Source organism: Heloderma suspectum, chromosome 4 (genome assembly GCF_057233095.1).
Source record: "Heloderma suspectum isolate Gila_16-S chromosome 4, 16-S_ref, whole genome shotgun sequence".
Lineage (NCBI taxonomy): Eukaryota > Metazoa > Chordata > Lepidosauria > Squamata > Helodermatidae > Heloderma > Heloderma suspectum.
The window spans coordinates 301,556,585-301,573,384 of record NC_139461.1 but is presented as its reverse complement, the minus strand read 5'-3'; the positions used below and the strand labels follow the sequence as shown (position 1 = coordinate 301,573,384).

The 16,800-nt window shown below is 44.0% G+C and overlaps 1 protein-coding gene across 1 annotated transcript in view; it reads right to left on the bottom strand.

The window, feature by feature from the left end:
* Nucleotides 1-1,163: 1,163 nt before the first annotated feature.
* Nucleotides 1,164-16,800, bottom strand: part of MTG2 (mitochondrial ribosome associated GTPase 2) — a 31,340-nt gene continuing 15,703 nt past the window's right edge. The window contains exons 3-7 of the mRNA XM_084854326.1: nucleotides 15,980-16,127; nucleotides 11,436-11,551; nucleotides 7,617-7,835; nucleotides 7,016-7,154; nucleotides 1,164-3,965 (exon numbers count right to left, since the gene is read on the bottom strand). Of these exons, the coding sequence (XP_084710452.1) occupies nucleotides 3,571-3,965; nucleotides 7,016-7,154; nucleotides 7,617-7,835; nucleotides 11,436-11,551; nucleotides 15,980-16,127 (1,017 nt within the window). The 3' untranslated portion in view covers nucleotides 1,164-3,570. The remainder of the gene's footprint in view (nucleotides 3,966-7,015; nucleotides 7,155-7,616; nucleotides 7,836-11,435; nucleotides 11,552-15,979; nucleotides 16,128-16,800) is intronic.

Below are 16,800 nucleotides of genomic sequence, written 5' to 3'. Positions count from 1 at the left end.
CAAAATGGTGGCCAGCACACCCTGCAGCTCATCATGGGTAAAATAATCCACTATGAGCCCACTGTGTCATGCGAATTAGCCCAATATGTGGTTGTTTCAGTTGCACATTCTTGGGCATAGTTTCAAGCTGTGTTACAGTAAGGTGTGGGAACTAGATAGTTATTCCAAAGTCTTCATGCAAAAGGTGGGTTTTGAGGAAGGATTTGAATTAATTAGGGAAGGTGGTATCATGCAGATATTCTGGGAGGCCATGGAACATCTCCTTTAGGCTCCTGTATGAGTGGAAGAGGGGAGGCAGAAAGAAAACTACCAACAGTTGTTGGAAAATACCAGGATCGAGACTCCATAATCCAGGGTTGCAGAATCTCTTTCAGCCTGAGTGTCGAATTCAATTTCAGAGAAGCTCTCGGGGGCTACATTCCACTGGTGAGAGGGGACAAAAAGCGTGGACCCAAAATACCAGCTTAAACCTCTTACTGCCAGTAACTAAGCCTTAGAAGAGGCATTCGACCTTTTAGAATGCAGAAAGAACTGCACAAAAGCTGGGATATCACCAAATGATTGGTGGTTGGGAGAAAGGGGTGGGGCCATGGGAAGGAGGCGTGGCTTTTAGGGGAACTCCAGAGGGCTGGATTTGGCCCCCAGGCCTGAGGCTCTGCATGCCTGCCATAATCCATGCCTTCATGATCTCTCATTTAACTAGTATAATGCACTCTTTGTGGTTTGACGACCATCATAGACTTCAACTGGTATGCAAAGCAGGAGTGAGATGTTTAATTTGTTCAAGTTCTGGAGACCCTTCAACAAGAGCCCTTGTTGTAGGTGTACATTTCTCACCTGTCTTGTTCCTGGTCGCAGTTCAAATAGCTGATTCTCACCGTTAGGTTCTATGTGGCCTCGGCACGTTGCCTATCTGAAGGAATCACTCCTTCCGTGTATTGCTCCTTATGCGCAGAAAGAGCCAGAGGAGGCTCTCTTGTAAGTGCCCCCACAATTTAAAGTATGGCAGTAGGCCTAGAGCCTTCTCAGTGATAGAGGTCTACAGCCTTCAGTGGCAGCACCGCAGCTGTAGGATTTCCTGCCCTGGGGAGTTTGCGTGGCACCCCACCAACTGGCTTTCAGATTAAAAAAATACAGTTGAAATAAATTAAACTAGATTTGGGGGCCTTCTTTAGCCAAAGCCTTTTGTCTTTTATTATTTCCTCTTTTTAAAAGGTGATGGCAGCATTACAGCAGAAAAAGCCACCAAAAGCCACCACTACACATGAGGCCAGAGCCATTTCTTGTGGCCTTGTTTTAACTAGTTACCTTCAGCAACCTACATACATAACTTACAGCAGCTCACCCTTTCCTCTCACTTCCTTCCTCTTTCTATCTTAATCAGGTTTCATGTTTCAATAAGAATAAAAATGAAGACTAATTAGTGCTCTTCACCTGAAGACGAATGGATGCCTGGAACTTCCAAAACCTCTTCAAGGTTAATCCCATGAAAGAGCATCCTCCCAAGACAACATGTTTTGAACAAAGAAACCAAGTATATGTTAGGCTGTTTAGCAGCTTCTTAGACAGGGTTGTGAGCAAAGAGCCAGCTGGCCTCACCAAAGGCAAGACACTCCCACTGCTTCACATATGACACAAGCAGGAAAATGCACAGCTCTTTCCAAGAAATAATCACTTTTTCCTCTGGACGTTAGCTCCACTGGGGCTCTTTGTGTCTCTGTGTCTGGGAGCAACCTTAGAAAGATTTAGGGCTGTCACCCTATAAAAGAAACCTTAGGGCACAATCCCACGCAAAATTAGACAGAAAATAGTCCTTCAACTCCCAGTATTCCCCCACCAGAATTTTCTGTCTAAGCATGCATAGGATCGTGCCCTTATTTGATTAAATTACATAAGTACTGGTGTTGATTTAGCACCAAACACATTATGTTAATTGCATTATTACATTTAACAAGACTGTTGTTTAAAACAAAAAATACAGGGAGTACTTATCAGGGCACAGGGTCCCCTGATAAGCATAGGGACCATGGGAACGGGGCAGTCTGACCTTTTCCTGCAGTCCTAATGAAAATCACCTCTCTCCACCCCACAAGCTGATATTTTCATTGGGAGGAAAGCTCCCAGTGGCCACCATGGTAGATATAGTTCCTCCAAGTGCTGTTGAACTACATCTGCCAGCACACTGCCACCTCGCACAACAGGGTGAAGGAGAGGAGGGCACCCCACAGTTGAAACGGAAGGGAGGGGTGGATTTGGGGCCGACAGTGGAAATTTTATGAAGCTTGCAGATTGGCTCACACAAATCACCGAGTTTCTTCTGATCTTTTCCTGGAAGAAATTGGGTCATATCCGATTTAATCTGAGTTGATCTTTGGATAGGTCACCCAACAATAACAACCAGCTTTCAACACAGCTGAAAGCCAGAAATTGGCTGAAATGGGCCATCAGTGGCAGAAAGCCTAAGGGTCATACAAACAGGTTCTGAGACAAAGCACAACTAACATTTTCGAGAAAAGGATCAGTACTTTCTCCAATTATTCAAGGTGTTGGGTTCTTTTGAAACTACACTGGCCAATATTAATTGTGAGTGTTAACAATTATTAATCCATCCTCCCACCCTGTCATTCATTCATTCATTCATTTATTTATTGCATTTATATCCCGCCTTTTTTCCTCTTGCAAGGAACCCAAAGTGGTGTACATGAACCTCCTCCTCTCCATTTTATCCTCACAGCAACAACCCTGTGAGGCAGGTTGGGCTGAGAGTCTGTGACTGGCCCAAAGTCACCTAGTGAGCTTCCATGGCCGAGTGGGGACTAGAACCCAGATCTCCCAGTTCCCAGTCCAACACTTGATCCACTACACCACACTGGCTCTCCACATTTCCTCCCATTAAGAAATGGAAGCTAGGAATAAACAAAAACAGACAATAAAAGAGCAGTTGCTGAAAGAGCAATTCAATGAATAGCAAGTTCTTATTCCTTCCTAGCTGCACAGCATTTTGTATTCTACTAATGGGTAACCAAGGACCACATTCAAAGCAATACAGCTGAAAGGATAAAAGCGTCTTTGAAAGATGTGCTAAAACAAGTCAGTCACTGTTTTTCCATGTTTTTTCCCACAACTAACAAAAAATTGGCTGCCTCTGATCTTCATGTGCCTTGAATTGGATTGTGGCCACAATCCAACACAAAATTAAGCTCTCAACCTCTATGTTTTTAGTATGAATAAAGCCTGCACACATACAACCAGATCAATTTAAGAATTACTACAGTATACCCTTCCTCAGCCTGGTGCCCTCCAGATCTGTTGGACTATAACTCCCATTATAGCTGCCTGGGGAACTATGGGAGACCTAGTCCAACATATGTGGAGGGCACCAGTTTGGGGAAGGCTGCTCTATGTCATTAGCTCCCAAAAAGGAAAAAAAGAGAGTTACTGATGTGTCCTTTTTAGCTTTTGAGGGGAAAGAAAATTCTATGGTCAACTGCTTAAGACAGACAGACATTCTGAGAACATGGTATATTTCCCTCCCCACCCCCTTTCTCTAAACAGAAGCTGTGTTGCCAGCTACCATTTTATAGGCTTCTGACTCTGTGCTTCTTCTGTTTTTACATAGTCGTCATACAGTTCCTTTAGATGCAACAGTAATTCCTCCAGATTTTCTCCTGTCAGAGCAGACAATGGGATGATCCTCTGTTCCACTCGCTCCTTAAGGAGGGGCAAATTCCTCTTCGACTGTGGAAGATCAAATTTATTTCCTATGATGGCATGAGGTCTCTTTGACAAGCCTTCACCGTACTGTTCCAGTTCGTATTTCAAGTCTTCCAGCTGAGTCCACGGCTCAGACAGCGAGAGATCCAACACATACAGAAGAAAGCGGCAGCGTTCTATGTGCCTTAGGAAGGCAAAGCCAAGCCCCCTGTTTTGATGGGCTCCTCTTATTATTCCAGGGATATCAGCAACTGCAAAAAAGGTGACAAAACACAGGAATATAATCATTAAGGTTCTGGTTGTTTGAGCAGTCACAAAAACGCGTAACTTTGCCTTCCTGACAACAGCCAGCATCTCTCTGAAGGCAGCATTCATCCAGCAGGCAAGGAACCCCAGCTGTGAATTCAAGGCCAGAAGTAACCAGCAGGCAGGAGTAAGAGGAGATGCTATACATTTGCTCCTAAATATCACAACACAAGGGTCCACAATATTTGCCTTTGCTACCAACTCTGGCCCCACCCCTGCCCAAGTCCTCTGGTATGGGCAGAGGGCTTTTGGGGATAGGCAGGGATTTCTCTTATTTGTGGTCAGGTACAGAAGACAGGAAACTGCAAGAGTCTCTCCTGCTGTTTCTCACGTTCTTCAACCTGCTTTGTGAGTTACCGAAGACACTGCTTCTATCCCAAGCCCTCCAGCACGTACAGAGGCTGTGGAGGAAAAGCACAGTCTTGTCTTACTTGTGTACAGGCTTGGAGAAGATAAGAAACGGCAAGAGAAACTCCTGTGGTTTCCTCCCATCTTCAAACTCCAGCACGAGTGAACACCTGTTGGAGGCTGCTGGCAGTTCTTCTTGCCAGGGAACCCAAAACATACATACTTACACAGAAGCCCGGCTCTGGAGTTCAGGCAAACACATGAAGGTTTAAAGTGAGTAGAGGATTGGGGGGGCCCCTATGCCTCTGGGCAGGCTGGCTCTGCTCACCTCTGTTCAGATCATGAACTGGCAGGTCTGAAAGGGAGTTCTACTCATGTTCACTAGAATGCGAGTAGAACCCTGTGCAATCAGGAACCCTGACAAGGCAGGGTCTACAATCATGCAGAGAGTTCTATTCTTATGTTCAAGTGAACACAAGTAGAACTCCCTTTCAGACCTTGCCACTTCAACACAGCAAAGTCTGAACTGAGGTGGGTGGGGCCAGCACACCTGGAGAGGTAGGGGGCAGGTGCAGCATGCATGGTCCCAACTCTCTACCCCCTTGAAGCCGTCACGTGTTCGCCTGGACAGGGCTGCACAACAATGTGGATGCCAGGCAAGCTTTCCTAGGGACAGCATTCCAAACTTGGGGAGCCACCACTAAGAAAGCCCTCTCTCTCATTTGATGCCTGGATGCAGCTCCAGACATCTCAGTGCAATATAGCAGTAGAATCATAGAATCATAGGATGGTAGGGTTGGAAGGGGCCTACAAGGCCATCGAGTCCAACCCCCTGCTCAATGCAGGAATCCAAGTCAGAGCACCCCTAACAGATGGCTGTCCAGCCTCGTCTTGAATGCCTCCAGTGTGGGAGAGCCCACCACCTCTTTGGGTAATTGGTTCCATTGTCGTATTGCTCTCACAGTCAGGAAGTTTTTCCTGATGTTCAGTCGGAATCTGGCTTCCTGTAACTTGAGCCCATTATTCCGTGTCCTGCACTCTGGGATGATCGAGAAGAGATCCTGGCCTTCCTCCCTGTGGCAACCTTTCAAGTACTTGAAGAGCGCTATCATATCTCCCCTCAGTCTTCTCTTCTCAAGGCTAAACATGCCCAGTTGAGCAGGATTGAGCAAGTAGGACCCAGTAGTTGAGTCCTACTTTTACTTTAGCAGTAAAGTACTTCACTCCTCTGCATCCCCAGTATGGGAGGGAAAAGTACTGCCATAAACACTACTGGACTTTCCCTTCTTCACAACAGGGCTGTCTACCATCAACTATCCTGTGAGAAGGACTCCATGAGAGAGGCAGGCAGGCAAGGATAACACCAGGCATCTGTTCTGGTTCCAACTGGACTCTCCCCTCAACTCACAGGCCCATCTACCCCCAGCTGTCCAGTGGGAAGGATCCCAATTACTTTTTAATATGTTAATATTGCTTATTCTGATGCTATTGATGTTATTTACTTATTCCCACTTATTTTTGATGTTATTTATAAGCCACCTTGGAAGAGTTCGTATCCTGAAAGGTGGGATATAAATCATATATATAAATTATTTTTATATATTTTTTATTTTTATTTTATATATATATATATATATATATATATATATGAAATAAATAAATAAATAAATAAATAAAAGAGAGAAATGCTCACTCATACTCTGTCTTCCACCAGGAGACTGAATAGGCTGCACAGCTTCTTCTCGAATATAGGGAAACCTGGCTCCTTCATAGTCTCCTGGTGGGCTAATACAAGGCAGCAGTGATGAGGGATCTTTTGTGGGGGACTGGAGGTGGGGAGACAGGAAACAAAGAGGGGTTTCTGTTCTGGCAAATTGTCAGTCCCATCCCTCATCACAGCTGCACATACTGATGGCTAGAGGACTCTGGGGTTTGAAATCCTCACATTATGCAAAGAGCAGCAAGCAGCTATCCAGACTATAGTCTCCTAGCAGTTAGGACAGGTCACTGTTGCCATGAAAGATGCCTCCTTCTCCCACTGCCACCTCCATGGGATTGACTCCCAGAGGGTTTGCTCATGGACTCTTTGCAGTTGTCCCACAGCAGATGTACTCCCCAAATGAGAAGTTCCCTACTTCAATGCTTTCCAGCTCTGGGTCAAGCAAAAAGAATGCTCAGTGGCTATGTTTTCTTTAGGTCCTGTTTAGGCCAAGAATATTCAACTATTTCAGAGGACAGAGGAAAGTTAGCACAACATTCAGTTCTCTAGAAACAATATCCACATTAGACGATTTGTTATTTACTCTTTCTAAACAAAACACTATAAAGCAGCATGAAAAACACTCCGCAGCAGAAATAAAGAATGCAATTCTATGCCTGTTTAGACAAAAAAAAGTCCTACAACTGGCTGGGGCATGGAATTGTAGGACTTTTTTCTGTCTAAACAGGCATAGGATTGCGCCCCTAGAATGTTAACACTGTAGAATGGATTGTGCCACTTCAGACTGCACATGGAGTATCATGTTTTTAAAACCAGCTCCTACACGAACAATTTCCCCCAAAGCTGTCTGGGGAATGCCAGGAATTGTAGGACGTTTTCCTGTCTAAACAATCATAGGTTTGCCCCGGAAGGGTTATAAAAACGCACCTGCAACTTGCTCATAGCCTTCGTAGTGGACAATGCCTACATGCGGATTTAAGGTTGTGAATGGGTAAGGAGCCACTGCCGGTTTTGCATTGGAGATCGCTCGCAGCAAGGAAGACTTCCCAGCATTAGGGAATCCTACCTGGAATGAAGAGCCCAAACTGGATTATCGAAAAGGCAGCCTTCTCTGGCAACACCAATCAAGGGCCCTTGCTACTTGCCCTAAGGCAGGATGCTGCATTTTAACGTACTTCTATGCACAGACTTCATTTGTGAAAAAACAGCACCTGCATGCTGTTACTTAATTCTGTGTGACAAGATGGAACCAATATCCTGCCATTGTGATCCATGCCAAGCCAATAATGGCTGGACAAGGTGGGCGCATGTTTTCAGGCTGTTGCTATCAGGAACATCATAGCTTGCAAGCCAATAGGTCCAAGACAGACTCAAGAAGCAGAATAAAAATCTAGTAGAAATTATTCCAATTACTAGATACTTTAAACACATATATCTCCCCCACCAAAGAGTATGGAGGTTTTCCTGAATTAAAATTAAGGTTTGTTCCTCCACAGGCAAGTGTCCTACTGAATAAAGACATTCTTACCATCCCTGCATGGGCCATAGTCTTGAGCTCCAAATGGAGAATTCTTTCTTGACCCAGTTCTCCTGGAGTAGCAGTAGTTGGTGCTCGATTGTCATTGGCCAGAAAGAAACGATTGCCTTTCCCTCCAGCTCCACCATAGGCAGCAACAAATTCCTCACCATGCTGGTTGAGATCAGCAACGACTTCGCAGTCCTCCTTCACCACAGTCCCAATGGGAACCTTGAAAGCAAAGAAATTTACAACCAATGGTTGCGGTGCTTGCAATTTGCTCATGCCTGTGTGCAAACGAAGGCTCAGATTGTGCCAGCAAGCTCAACAAGCTCTTGCACGTGCATCAGATTAGTCCCACATGGAGGCATTTAATGAAATTTAAAGAAAATGAAGGCACTGTAAATAATCTAATGCGTGCCAATATAGAGTGCCTGTATCTTGTGTTGGGCAAACAGGACAGGTTAGGGCTTCTATTGATGTACTGCCCACCCTGCTCCCAACTGTCTCCCTGCCTGAGCTAGCAGGGGTGTTTTCAGATTTGGTGTTGAGGATTCAAAGCATGATGGTTCTGGGGGACTTCGGTATCCATGTCAAGGCCACCAGGGCTGCTCAGGACTTCACGGCCACTGTGACAACCATGGGGCTGTCCTAACGTGTCATCAGCCCAATTCATGTTCCCGGTCATGCTCTGGATTTGGTTTTCTCTACTGGACAGGAAGATGGTGATCTGAAGGTGGGGGAGTCTCTATTCCCTGGTCATGGTCAGACCACTTCCTGTTGAGATTTAGGCATGCAGTAACTATCTGCAGGGGGGGCAGGACCTATTAGGATGGTCAGCTCCCAGAGGCTATGGATTCCAATGATTTTCAGAGGGCTCTGGGGGATTTTCTGGCTAGTATGGTTATTGCTCCTGTTTAAGCCTTAGTCACTCTGTGGAATACAGAGAGGACCAGGGCAGTTGACATGATCGCTCCTGAGTGTCCTCTTCCGCTTTGCAGAGTCCATCCCGCTCCTTGGTATACATCCTAGCTGAGAGCAATGAAGTACCCCCCTTGGAGGATGATCTGGAGCCTCCTGAGTCAGATGTCCTCGTGGAATAAGTCACTTCAAGGAATCCTGGGGCTGACCAGGAGGTCCTGGGCCCTCAGGACAGAAGGCTTTGGATCTTTCCCCCCTGAAAGGGTGGAAAGTGCAGCTTCTGAGGCAGAGGGAGATGCTCGGCCACCACCTAACCCCTGAGAGCACCAGCGCCTTAAGATTTATGATAGGGTGGTGGCCAGGAGGAGCGCTTGCTTGCTAAAGAGGGCTCCTCATGAGAAAAGGACTACTCATGGGTCAGGCTCTCCTCATGAGGAGGACACCTGACACAAGTCTCTAACGTGATGGAGCAGAACTCTGGGTAGAAGTGGGGCTCTGGTAGCTCTACCTATATAAGTTATCAGTTGTAACTTGAGAGCTGCTGGAAATGTCATATTCTCACAAGTCTCTTGTTACCCTGACCTTGGCTTGTGTTTGGATCTCTGTGCTTCTGACCCCTGGGCTTCTGCCTGACTCTGCTTTTGGACTGTGCTTCTACTTGACTGATTTCCTGTATTATGACCTTGGCTGTGTGTCAGACCTCTCTCTGGAAAACTTCTACTTGCCTGGTAAAACTGTGCCTGACCATTTGCCTGCTAAATTCTCTACTGTATCCGTCCCTGTATTTGCCTAGCAAAGAGCTGGACCAAGTTAGAGCAGGATATGATACAAGCGGGGAGACAACTGGAACACAGGTGGAAGAAAACTCATCTCGAATCTGATCAAACACAAATAAGAACTCATCACCAAGCCTACTCTGTGGCAGCGATGAGGGCAAAGAAGCAATTTTTCTCCTTTGTCGTTATGGCCTCTGAGTGTTGTCCAGCAGAGCTTTTGTGAGTGGTTCTATCCCAGTGGGAGATCTGATAGAACCCTTGGTAGCATGCTGTGACACGTTCGCAAAACATTTTAAGGATGAAAAATGGCTTAGATTCCACAGCTCAGGCAGTTCAATCTGTGAAGATATCCAGGGAACTGTCTGGTTGGATATTGTTGGATGGTTTTCAATTTTTAGGATCCAAGTATGTGGACAAAGTGCTTGGTAAAGTTTGTCCAACGACCTGTTTGTCCGACGACTCCTGTCCCTTGTGGCTCATTACAATCAGCAGGGAGGGCATGACAGGCTGGCTGCAAGAGGCTATAAATTATTCTCTACAGGAGTGAGTGGTCCCAGCCTCCTTAAAGTGAGACCATTTTGAAAAAAACATCCTCAGACCTTTAGTTATCAGGCCAATGGCTAACACCCCTTTCCTGGGCAAGATTCTTGAGTGGGTGGTAGCCGATCAAGTCCAGTCTCTCCTGGATGAAACAGATTTTCTAGATCCATTTCAGTTGGGGTTTAGGCCTGGTTTCAGTAAAGAAACTGCCTTGGTCACTCTGTGGATTACCTTTGCCAGGGAAGAGGCAGGGGGCGTGCAAATGATTCTCCTGGATGCCAGTTACGTTCAATACTATCAACCATGGTATACTTTTGGAGAGGTGGTCTGAGTTGGGTGTGGGTGGTATAGCTTTGAAGTGGTTTTGCTCATACTTGGATGGCTGTTTCTGGAAGTTGGCACTGGGGAACTTCTGCTTGACTCTGTGGCATTTATGCTTTGGAGTCCTGCAAGATTCCATCTTGTCTCCTGTGTTATTTAATATCTACATGAAATAGCTGAGTAAGGTCATTTCGAGATTTAGAATACAGTGTCAGCAATATGCTGATGACACACTGCTCTACCTCTCTTATCAGAGTGAGGTAGTGGAAGTTCTTAATCAGTGCCTGGCTGCAATAATGGGCTGGATGAGGGCCAATAAACATAAGCTCAATTCAGACAAGACTAAGCTACTGTGGTTGGGTGGTTCAACTGTCCAGGTGAGTGATATTCATTCAACCTGTTCATTCCTAAAGGATGAAGTCCATAGCTTGGGGGTGCTTGTAGAACAAACTTTACCACTAAAAATATGTCTCCTGTGGCTTGGAGCACCTTATACCAGCTTAGGCTGGTATGCCAGCTATGACTCTTCCGGAATAGTGACAGCCTGGCTTCAGTGATCCATGCCCTGGCAACTTCCTGGTTGGATTATTGTAATGCATTGTATGTGGGGCTACCCTTGAAGATAGTCCAGAAACTTCAGTTAGTACAAAATATGGCAGCAAGGGTACTGACTGAAACTGGGAGTTATGGCCATAATACATCAGTATTGCAACATCTTCAATGGCTCCCAACTTGTTTCCAGGTCCATTTCAAGGTGTTAACGTACAAAGCTTTTCACAGCTTGGGGCCACAGTATCACAGTAATGGACCACCTCTTCCCATATGTTCCTGCCCGCACCCTGAGATCATCATCTGAGGCCTTGCTCCGAGTACCCCCACACAGTTTCAATTGGTGGCTACTTGAGCGGGCCTTTTCTGCAGTGGCTCCCAAATTGTGGAATGCCCTCCCTAGAGTGCCAGGCAAAGAGGTTTTTTTTATTCTCCCAGGCCTTTTTAAAGTATTTTAACTGCTACTAGCTTTATACTTAATATGCTTAATGCTGCATTTTAAAATCATCTTCATGTTCTGAGCTGCTCAAGTTGTTTCTCTTTCAAATGGTGAATTCTTGTTGCTGCTTTTAAAACAATACCTTTAATGTGTTTTATTATGTGGTTTTATCATTGGTTTTATTTTCGCTTTTATTATGTCTGTCGCCCTGAGAGTTTCGGCTATAGGGCAACTCATAAATTGAATAAATGAAATGAAATCTAATAACAAACATTAGCTGCCTACCTTAACATAAATGCATTTACCAGCAGCTCCATAACAGTTTTTGCTCCCACCATTTTCTCCACTGAAACCTCTGTATAGTGGCAGAACAGAAACCAAGGATTTGACTTGCTGATCCACTGTAAAACAAGATTCAATATTTTTAAAGTGCACAGATGGGTTTTTTCCCCATAAACAAAATGAATGATGAGGATAAAGACACACCACAAATACCAAACCTGTTCTGTCTACTGAGTGCATGCTAGGACAAGGCAAAACCAGAAGCTATCCATTACTTCTGCTAGTCATCTGCCTAAACAGTATTAAAGTGCTAAAGGTTATTGTACATTAAAATCAATTTGAAAACAATGCCTTTGAGAAGATTATTATTGCATTTCACTGGAAACTTCCATCAGCTTTGGGAGGTGGGGTGAATCATAATTTCACTTAATGTATTCTATATAGTCCTGTTTCCAGTACTTAAACACTGTCAAAATTTGTTAATTCCTTTCTGTGGATTGTACACACGCGTTGGTAGTTCTCTTTTGTCCTGTTTGGATTAGTATAATACTGTTTTAGGCTGCAATCCTTTGCATACCTGCATAGGAGTAAGCCCCATTGTCTTCAATGAGTCTTCTTTCCAAGTAAACATGCACAGGTCTTCGTTATTCCTATCTAAAGCATCCTATTTCTATCCTACACTCTGCTATCCATCTTGGGATTTTTCTACAAGCAAATATGATTCTGTTTTTGTGGCTTTTGATTTCTTTGTATTGGTAACCTTTTCCATTTCACATTCAATTTAAGATACAAAATTTCACTGTGCGAGTGGAAGGCAGTTCTATTTGTGTTAGGGGTGTGTGTATCTGTGCGTGGCCTATTCCCCCACTTCCCACAGCCTCTTAAAATTGGGTCTAGAGGTTCCAGGCAACTTTTTGAAGGGCTGAAGATAGGGATGAAAGGAGCCACCCCACATGAACAGAAGCAAATTCTCGTTGCTCAGCGACATCTTTAGATCCAAGCCTATGTCATTCATCTTTAAAGTGCATCCACTTCAAAAAATAAATAAGCTCCTGTTTATCTTTACCTTTGATTTCTGTACATTCATCTTTTTATCTTTGTTTTCTGCTAGCTTTCTCTTGATTGTTCAGCCTCATACTTTTTCGTCAGTTTCACCTTTGCGCTTTTCCCTCTTATTGCTTGTTTTTATAGAATTCAATGCCAGCTGAGAGTTGCTTAATTTATTCTATTCCCTTGTTTAAATGAGTCTCAAGGCTCATCTATTTAGCTGTATTATGACCAACTTGTTATGGTTTTAATTTCGATGTTCTCCTTTTCTTCCTTCAGTTGTAATTATTTTTCTTTGTTGTCTATATCAGCTTGCAAGCCTACTTGGGCAGGACCCACTTTCTTATGTATTCAGTACAGTGCTTAGTTTTTTAGGTGCTTAAATAATAAATATTATAATTAGCATTGCTAAACTCATTAAGATCTAATTTTATAACAAAATGGAACTGAGATTAGCACATGTGTTAGCTTAAGAAAATTTCTGGAATACAAGTTAAAATATAAGTATGAAAAACATTACCATAAAATAATCACTAAACATTTTACAGCTACTGACTGATTTTGAAATAGGTTCAGCCTTCTGTTGGAATTACCTTTTCAAGGCATTTGCCAAACAGATAAAAAAGTTATAAGCACTTATAGGATTTATTTCCCAACAGTGTTACCACAAAGTTAAATAAAACTAGAAACTGAGCTTATCAAATAAGCAGAGTTACTACCCAGCAGAGTTACTACCCATTACTGCAGACACTGTTAGTTTAATCTGGCTGTACTGTAGGCATAGAAGTTTGAAAATTCAGCAGCAAGCTGGATAAGGATGCAGTCTTAAGCACACTTTTGTGGACGTAAGCCTTGGTGAACACAGTGAAACCTACTTCTGAGTAAAGATGCACATAACTGGACTGCATAACACTTCTTGCATCAGGGCAGAACTCTGAGGACTTCCATATGTAATACTGGTTGTTGTTGTTGTTCAGTCGTTCAGTCGTGTCTGACTCTTCGTGACCCCATGGACCATAGCACGCCAGGCCTTCCTGTCCTGCGCTCTCTCCCGGAGTGTGCTCAAGTTCATATTCATTGCATCGGTGAGGCTATCTAGCCATCTCATCCTCTGCCATCCCCTTCTCCTTTTGCCTTCGGTCTTTCCCGGCATCAGGGTCTTTTCCAGAGAGTTTTCTCTTCGCATTAGGTGGCCAAAATATTTGAGCTTCAGCTTCAGGATCTGTCCTTCCAACGAGCACTCAGGGTTGATTTCCTTTAGGATGGACTGATTGGACCTCCTTGCAGTCCAGGGGACTCGTAAGAGTCTTCTCCAGCACCACAGTTCGAAAGCATCAATTCTTCGGCGCTCAGCCTTCCTTATAGTCCAGCTCTCACAGCCATACATACTGGGAAAACCATAGCTTTGATTAGACGGACCTTTGTCGGCAAGGTGATGTCTCTGCTTCTTACTATGCTGTCTAGGTTGGCCATAGCTTTCCTCCCAAGGAGCAAGCGTCTTTTAATTTCATGGCTGCAGTCACCGTCTGTGGTGATCTTGGAGCCCAAGAAAATAAAATCTGTCACTGCTTCCATTTCTTCCCCTTCTATATGCCATGATGGGGCCAGATGCCATAATCTTCATTTTTTTAACGTTGAGTTTCAAACCAGCTTTTGCACTCTCCTCTTTCACCTTCAACAAGAGGCTCTTTAGATCCTCTTCGCTTTCTGCCATTAGGGTGGTATCGTCTGCGTATCTGAGGTTGTTGATAATTTTCCCAGCAATCTTAATTCCAATCTGTGATTCATCCAACCCGGCGTTTCTCATGATGTACTCTGCATATAAGTTAAATAAGCAGGGTGACAATATGCAGCCTTGTCTTACTCCTTTCCCAGTTTTGAACCAATCGGTTGTTCCATGTCTGGTTCTTACTGTTGCTTCTTGTCCCTCATACAGGTTTCTCAGGAGACAGGTAAGGTGGTCTGGTACTCCCATCACTTTAAGAATTTGCCACAGTTTGTTGTGATCCACACAATCAAAGGCTTTAGCGTAGTCAATGAAGCAGAAATAAATGTTTTTCTGGAATTCTCTTGCTTTCTCCATGATCCAGCGAATGTTGGCGATTTGATCACAATACATTGAACATTGGGTCTGTCTAGGCACCATTCAAATCAATGGAACAAGTAGGTGGCTGGGGCCACTTTACACATTTTGAATTTCCCAAATGGAAGGTACGTCCATGCAGCAAGTCATGTGAAGCCTGCATGTAAATTGTCACAAGACGCTTTGGTGCAGAATAGACAGTATCCAATGCTGCTATATACTAGCAGGACCTCCCGCTGGTGCAACGGGAAGCTAGCAGTTCAAGAAGCAATAGGAACCTAGCAGAACCGCTCGTTTTTGGAATAGGGCAAGTCAGTGGAGCTCACAGAAAGGAGCTCAGCTGACCTGTCCTGTTCCAGAAACAGGTGTTTCTGCTAATTTCCAGGACTGCTTTTGGAAGTGTTGGTTCCTGTTGTGCTAGAGATTGGTGCTGTGGGTGCAAAAGAACAAACAGGCACAGCAGCATTATTGGATGCCACCCAAGGTCTATGATGCATAAAGCAGCTCCTTCAACATATTAGCTGTTAAAATGCCTTTGGCCTAATCTCCCCACATTTATTCTGAGAACCCACCACTATAAGAGCTGACTCTTCTTTCAGAGAATTCCTGCCTTATGAAACTCTGATGCTAAACCAATATGCAGTTTCTAGGCTCTTTTTAAGTACTTTCGGTACTGACTCTCAAGAACGCTATTCTAGTCTACTCAGGTTTTGATGCTACTCTTATCACAAAACCGAAGTGCATTCTGGAAGTATAATGAAAGATATAATAAGCTAGCTTTGGCCTTCAAGAGGGAAAATGTTATTGACTTCCATATATAAAAGCAAGGTCACATACACAATAAATATGGTATCCATTTCATAATATCTCAATGCCTATGGCAAGTCTAAATGATTCAAGACAATTTGACTGTCATTATCTATTTGGATTGTGTCTTCATTTTAGTGATACATCCCAAATAAGTTGTTCATACTTGCAGCTCACCTTGAATCCTGACACTCCACCTTAAAGCGATAGCCACTATTTAACAAGAAGTTGCTACCCATCTCCATGAATTCCACAGGCACTCCTTTTCTGAATCAAGTCCCCCTGCATCATTGAGACTGACTAAGCAGAGATCTTTTTGTCTTCCTAGTGGCCATGTTGATTGCCACCCAAAAGCAGCTGATCCCAAAGGCATGGTCACTATAGATGACATAAACATGAGCAGTGTACAACATGTGTGTTGTGGGGTGGCGGCAGAAGAGGGTATGAGTGAGAATGTACTTTCAGACAGCTCTCTGGCCTATTTATCAGTTCTGTCCCCCCAAATTCAACTTTCAAGGGACAGGGAAGGTTAGCAAAAAGAATCAGACAATTCCACAAAAAAACACAATTTTTAAAACGGAGATTTGTACAACGGATATTACCCTATTACCTTTCAATATAATATTCCCCCCATCTCCTCCGTCTCCCCCATCAGGACCTCCAAAGATTTTTCTAGGTTCGCTGAGAAAACAGGTAATGCCATCACCGCCTTTGCCTGCTATCATATTTACTCTTCGATGATCTATGAAGTATCGGGTCTGAAACAGGGAGAAACACCATTCAGAAAAGCAAATCAGAACACTTCAGAGAAGCTCGAAGTTTCAGAAGCTTTCATTTCTAAACATACTAGGAATCAAATTTAAGTTTGAAAGAAAAAAGACATATGCATTTATTGTACTGGCCAGATGAATTTTATCTGGCATTTATGCCCAACATCCATACCTACCATCATCAAGGCTGTAGCCACAGATAGGGGAGCAAACAAGAGCTGGCCAGGGGAGTTCGGCAGGGGAAGTCAAGGGGGAGGCCCCAACAGTCTTTCTTATTTTTTTTCTTTTTTTATTTATTTAAAAATCAACAACACGTTTTTTCATTTAAAAAAATATATTTGTCTTGTTACACACACTTCCATACCAGCGGGACTGTTTTTAACCTGCAGTGAGTAGAGGACCAGGCACAGGCTACTCTAGAACACCCAGAAAGCTAGACACAAAAAAGGGAAAAGAGACTATGGAAGGACAAGACTCTCCAGTGGTGGCGACTTGCAAGGTGTGTGCCTTGTTTGTTTTCTTGCCTGAGAACAACATGGCCTACACCTGCAACAAGTGCAAGTTGATCACGCTGCTGGAAGAAAAAGTAAGAGGACTGGAGCAGCGAGTGTCGTGTAAGAGAACACAAAGAGTTCTGGGACAGAACGGTGGAACTACAGCA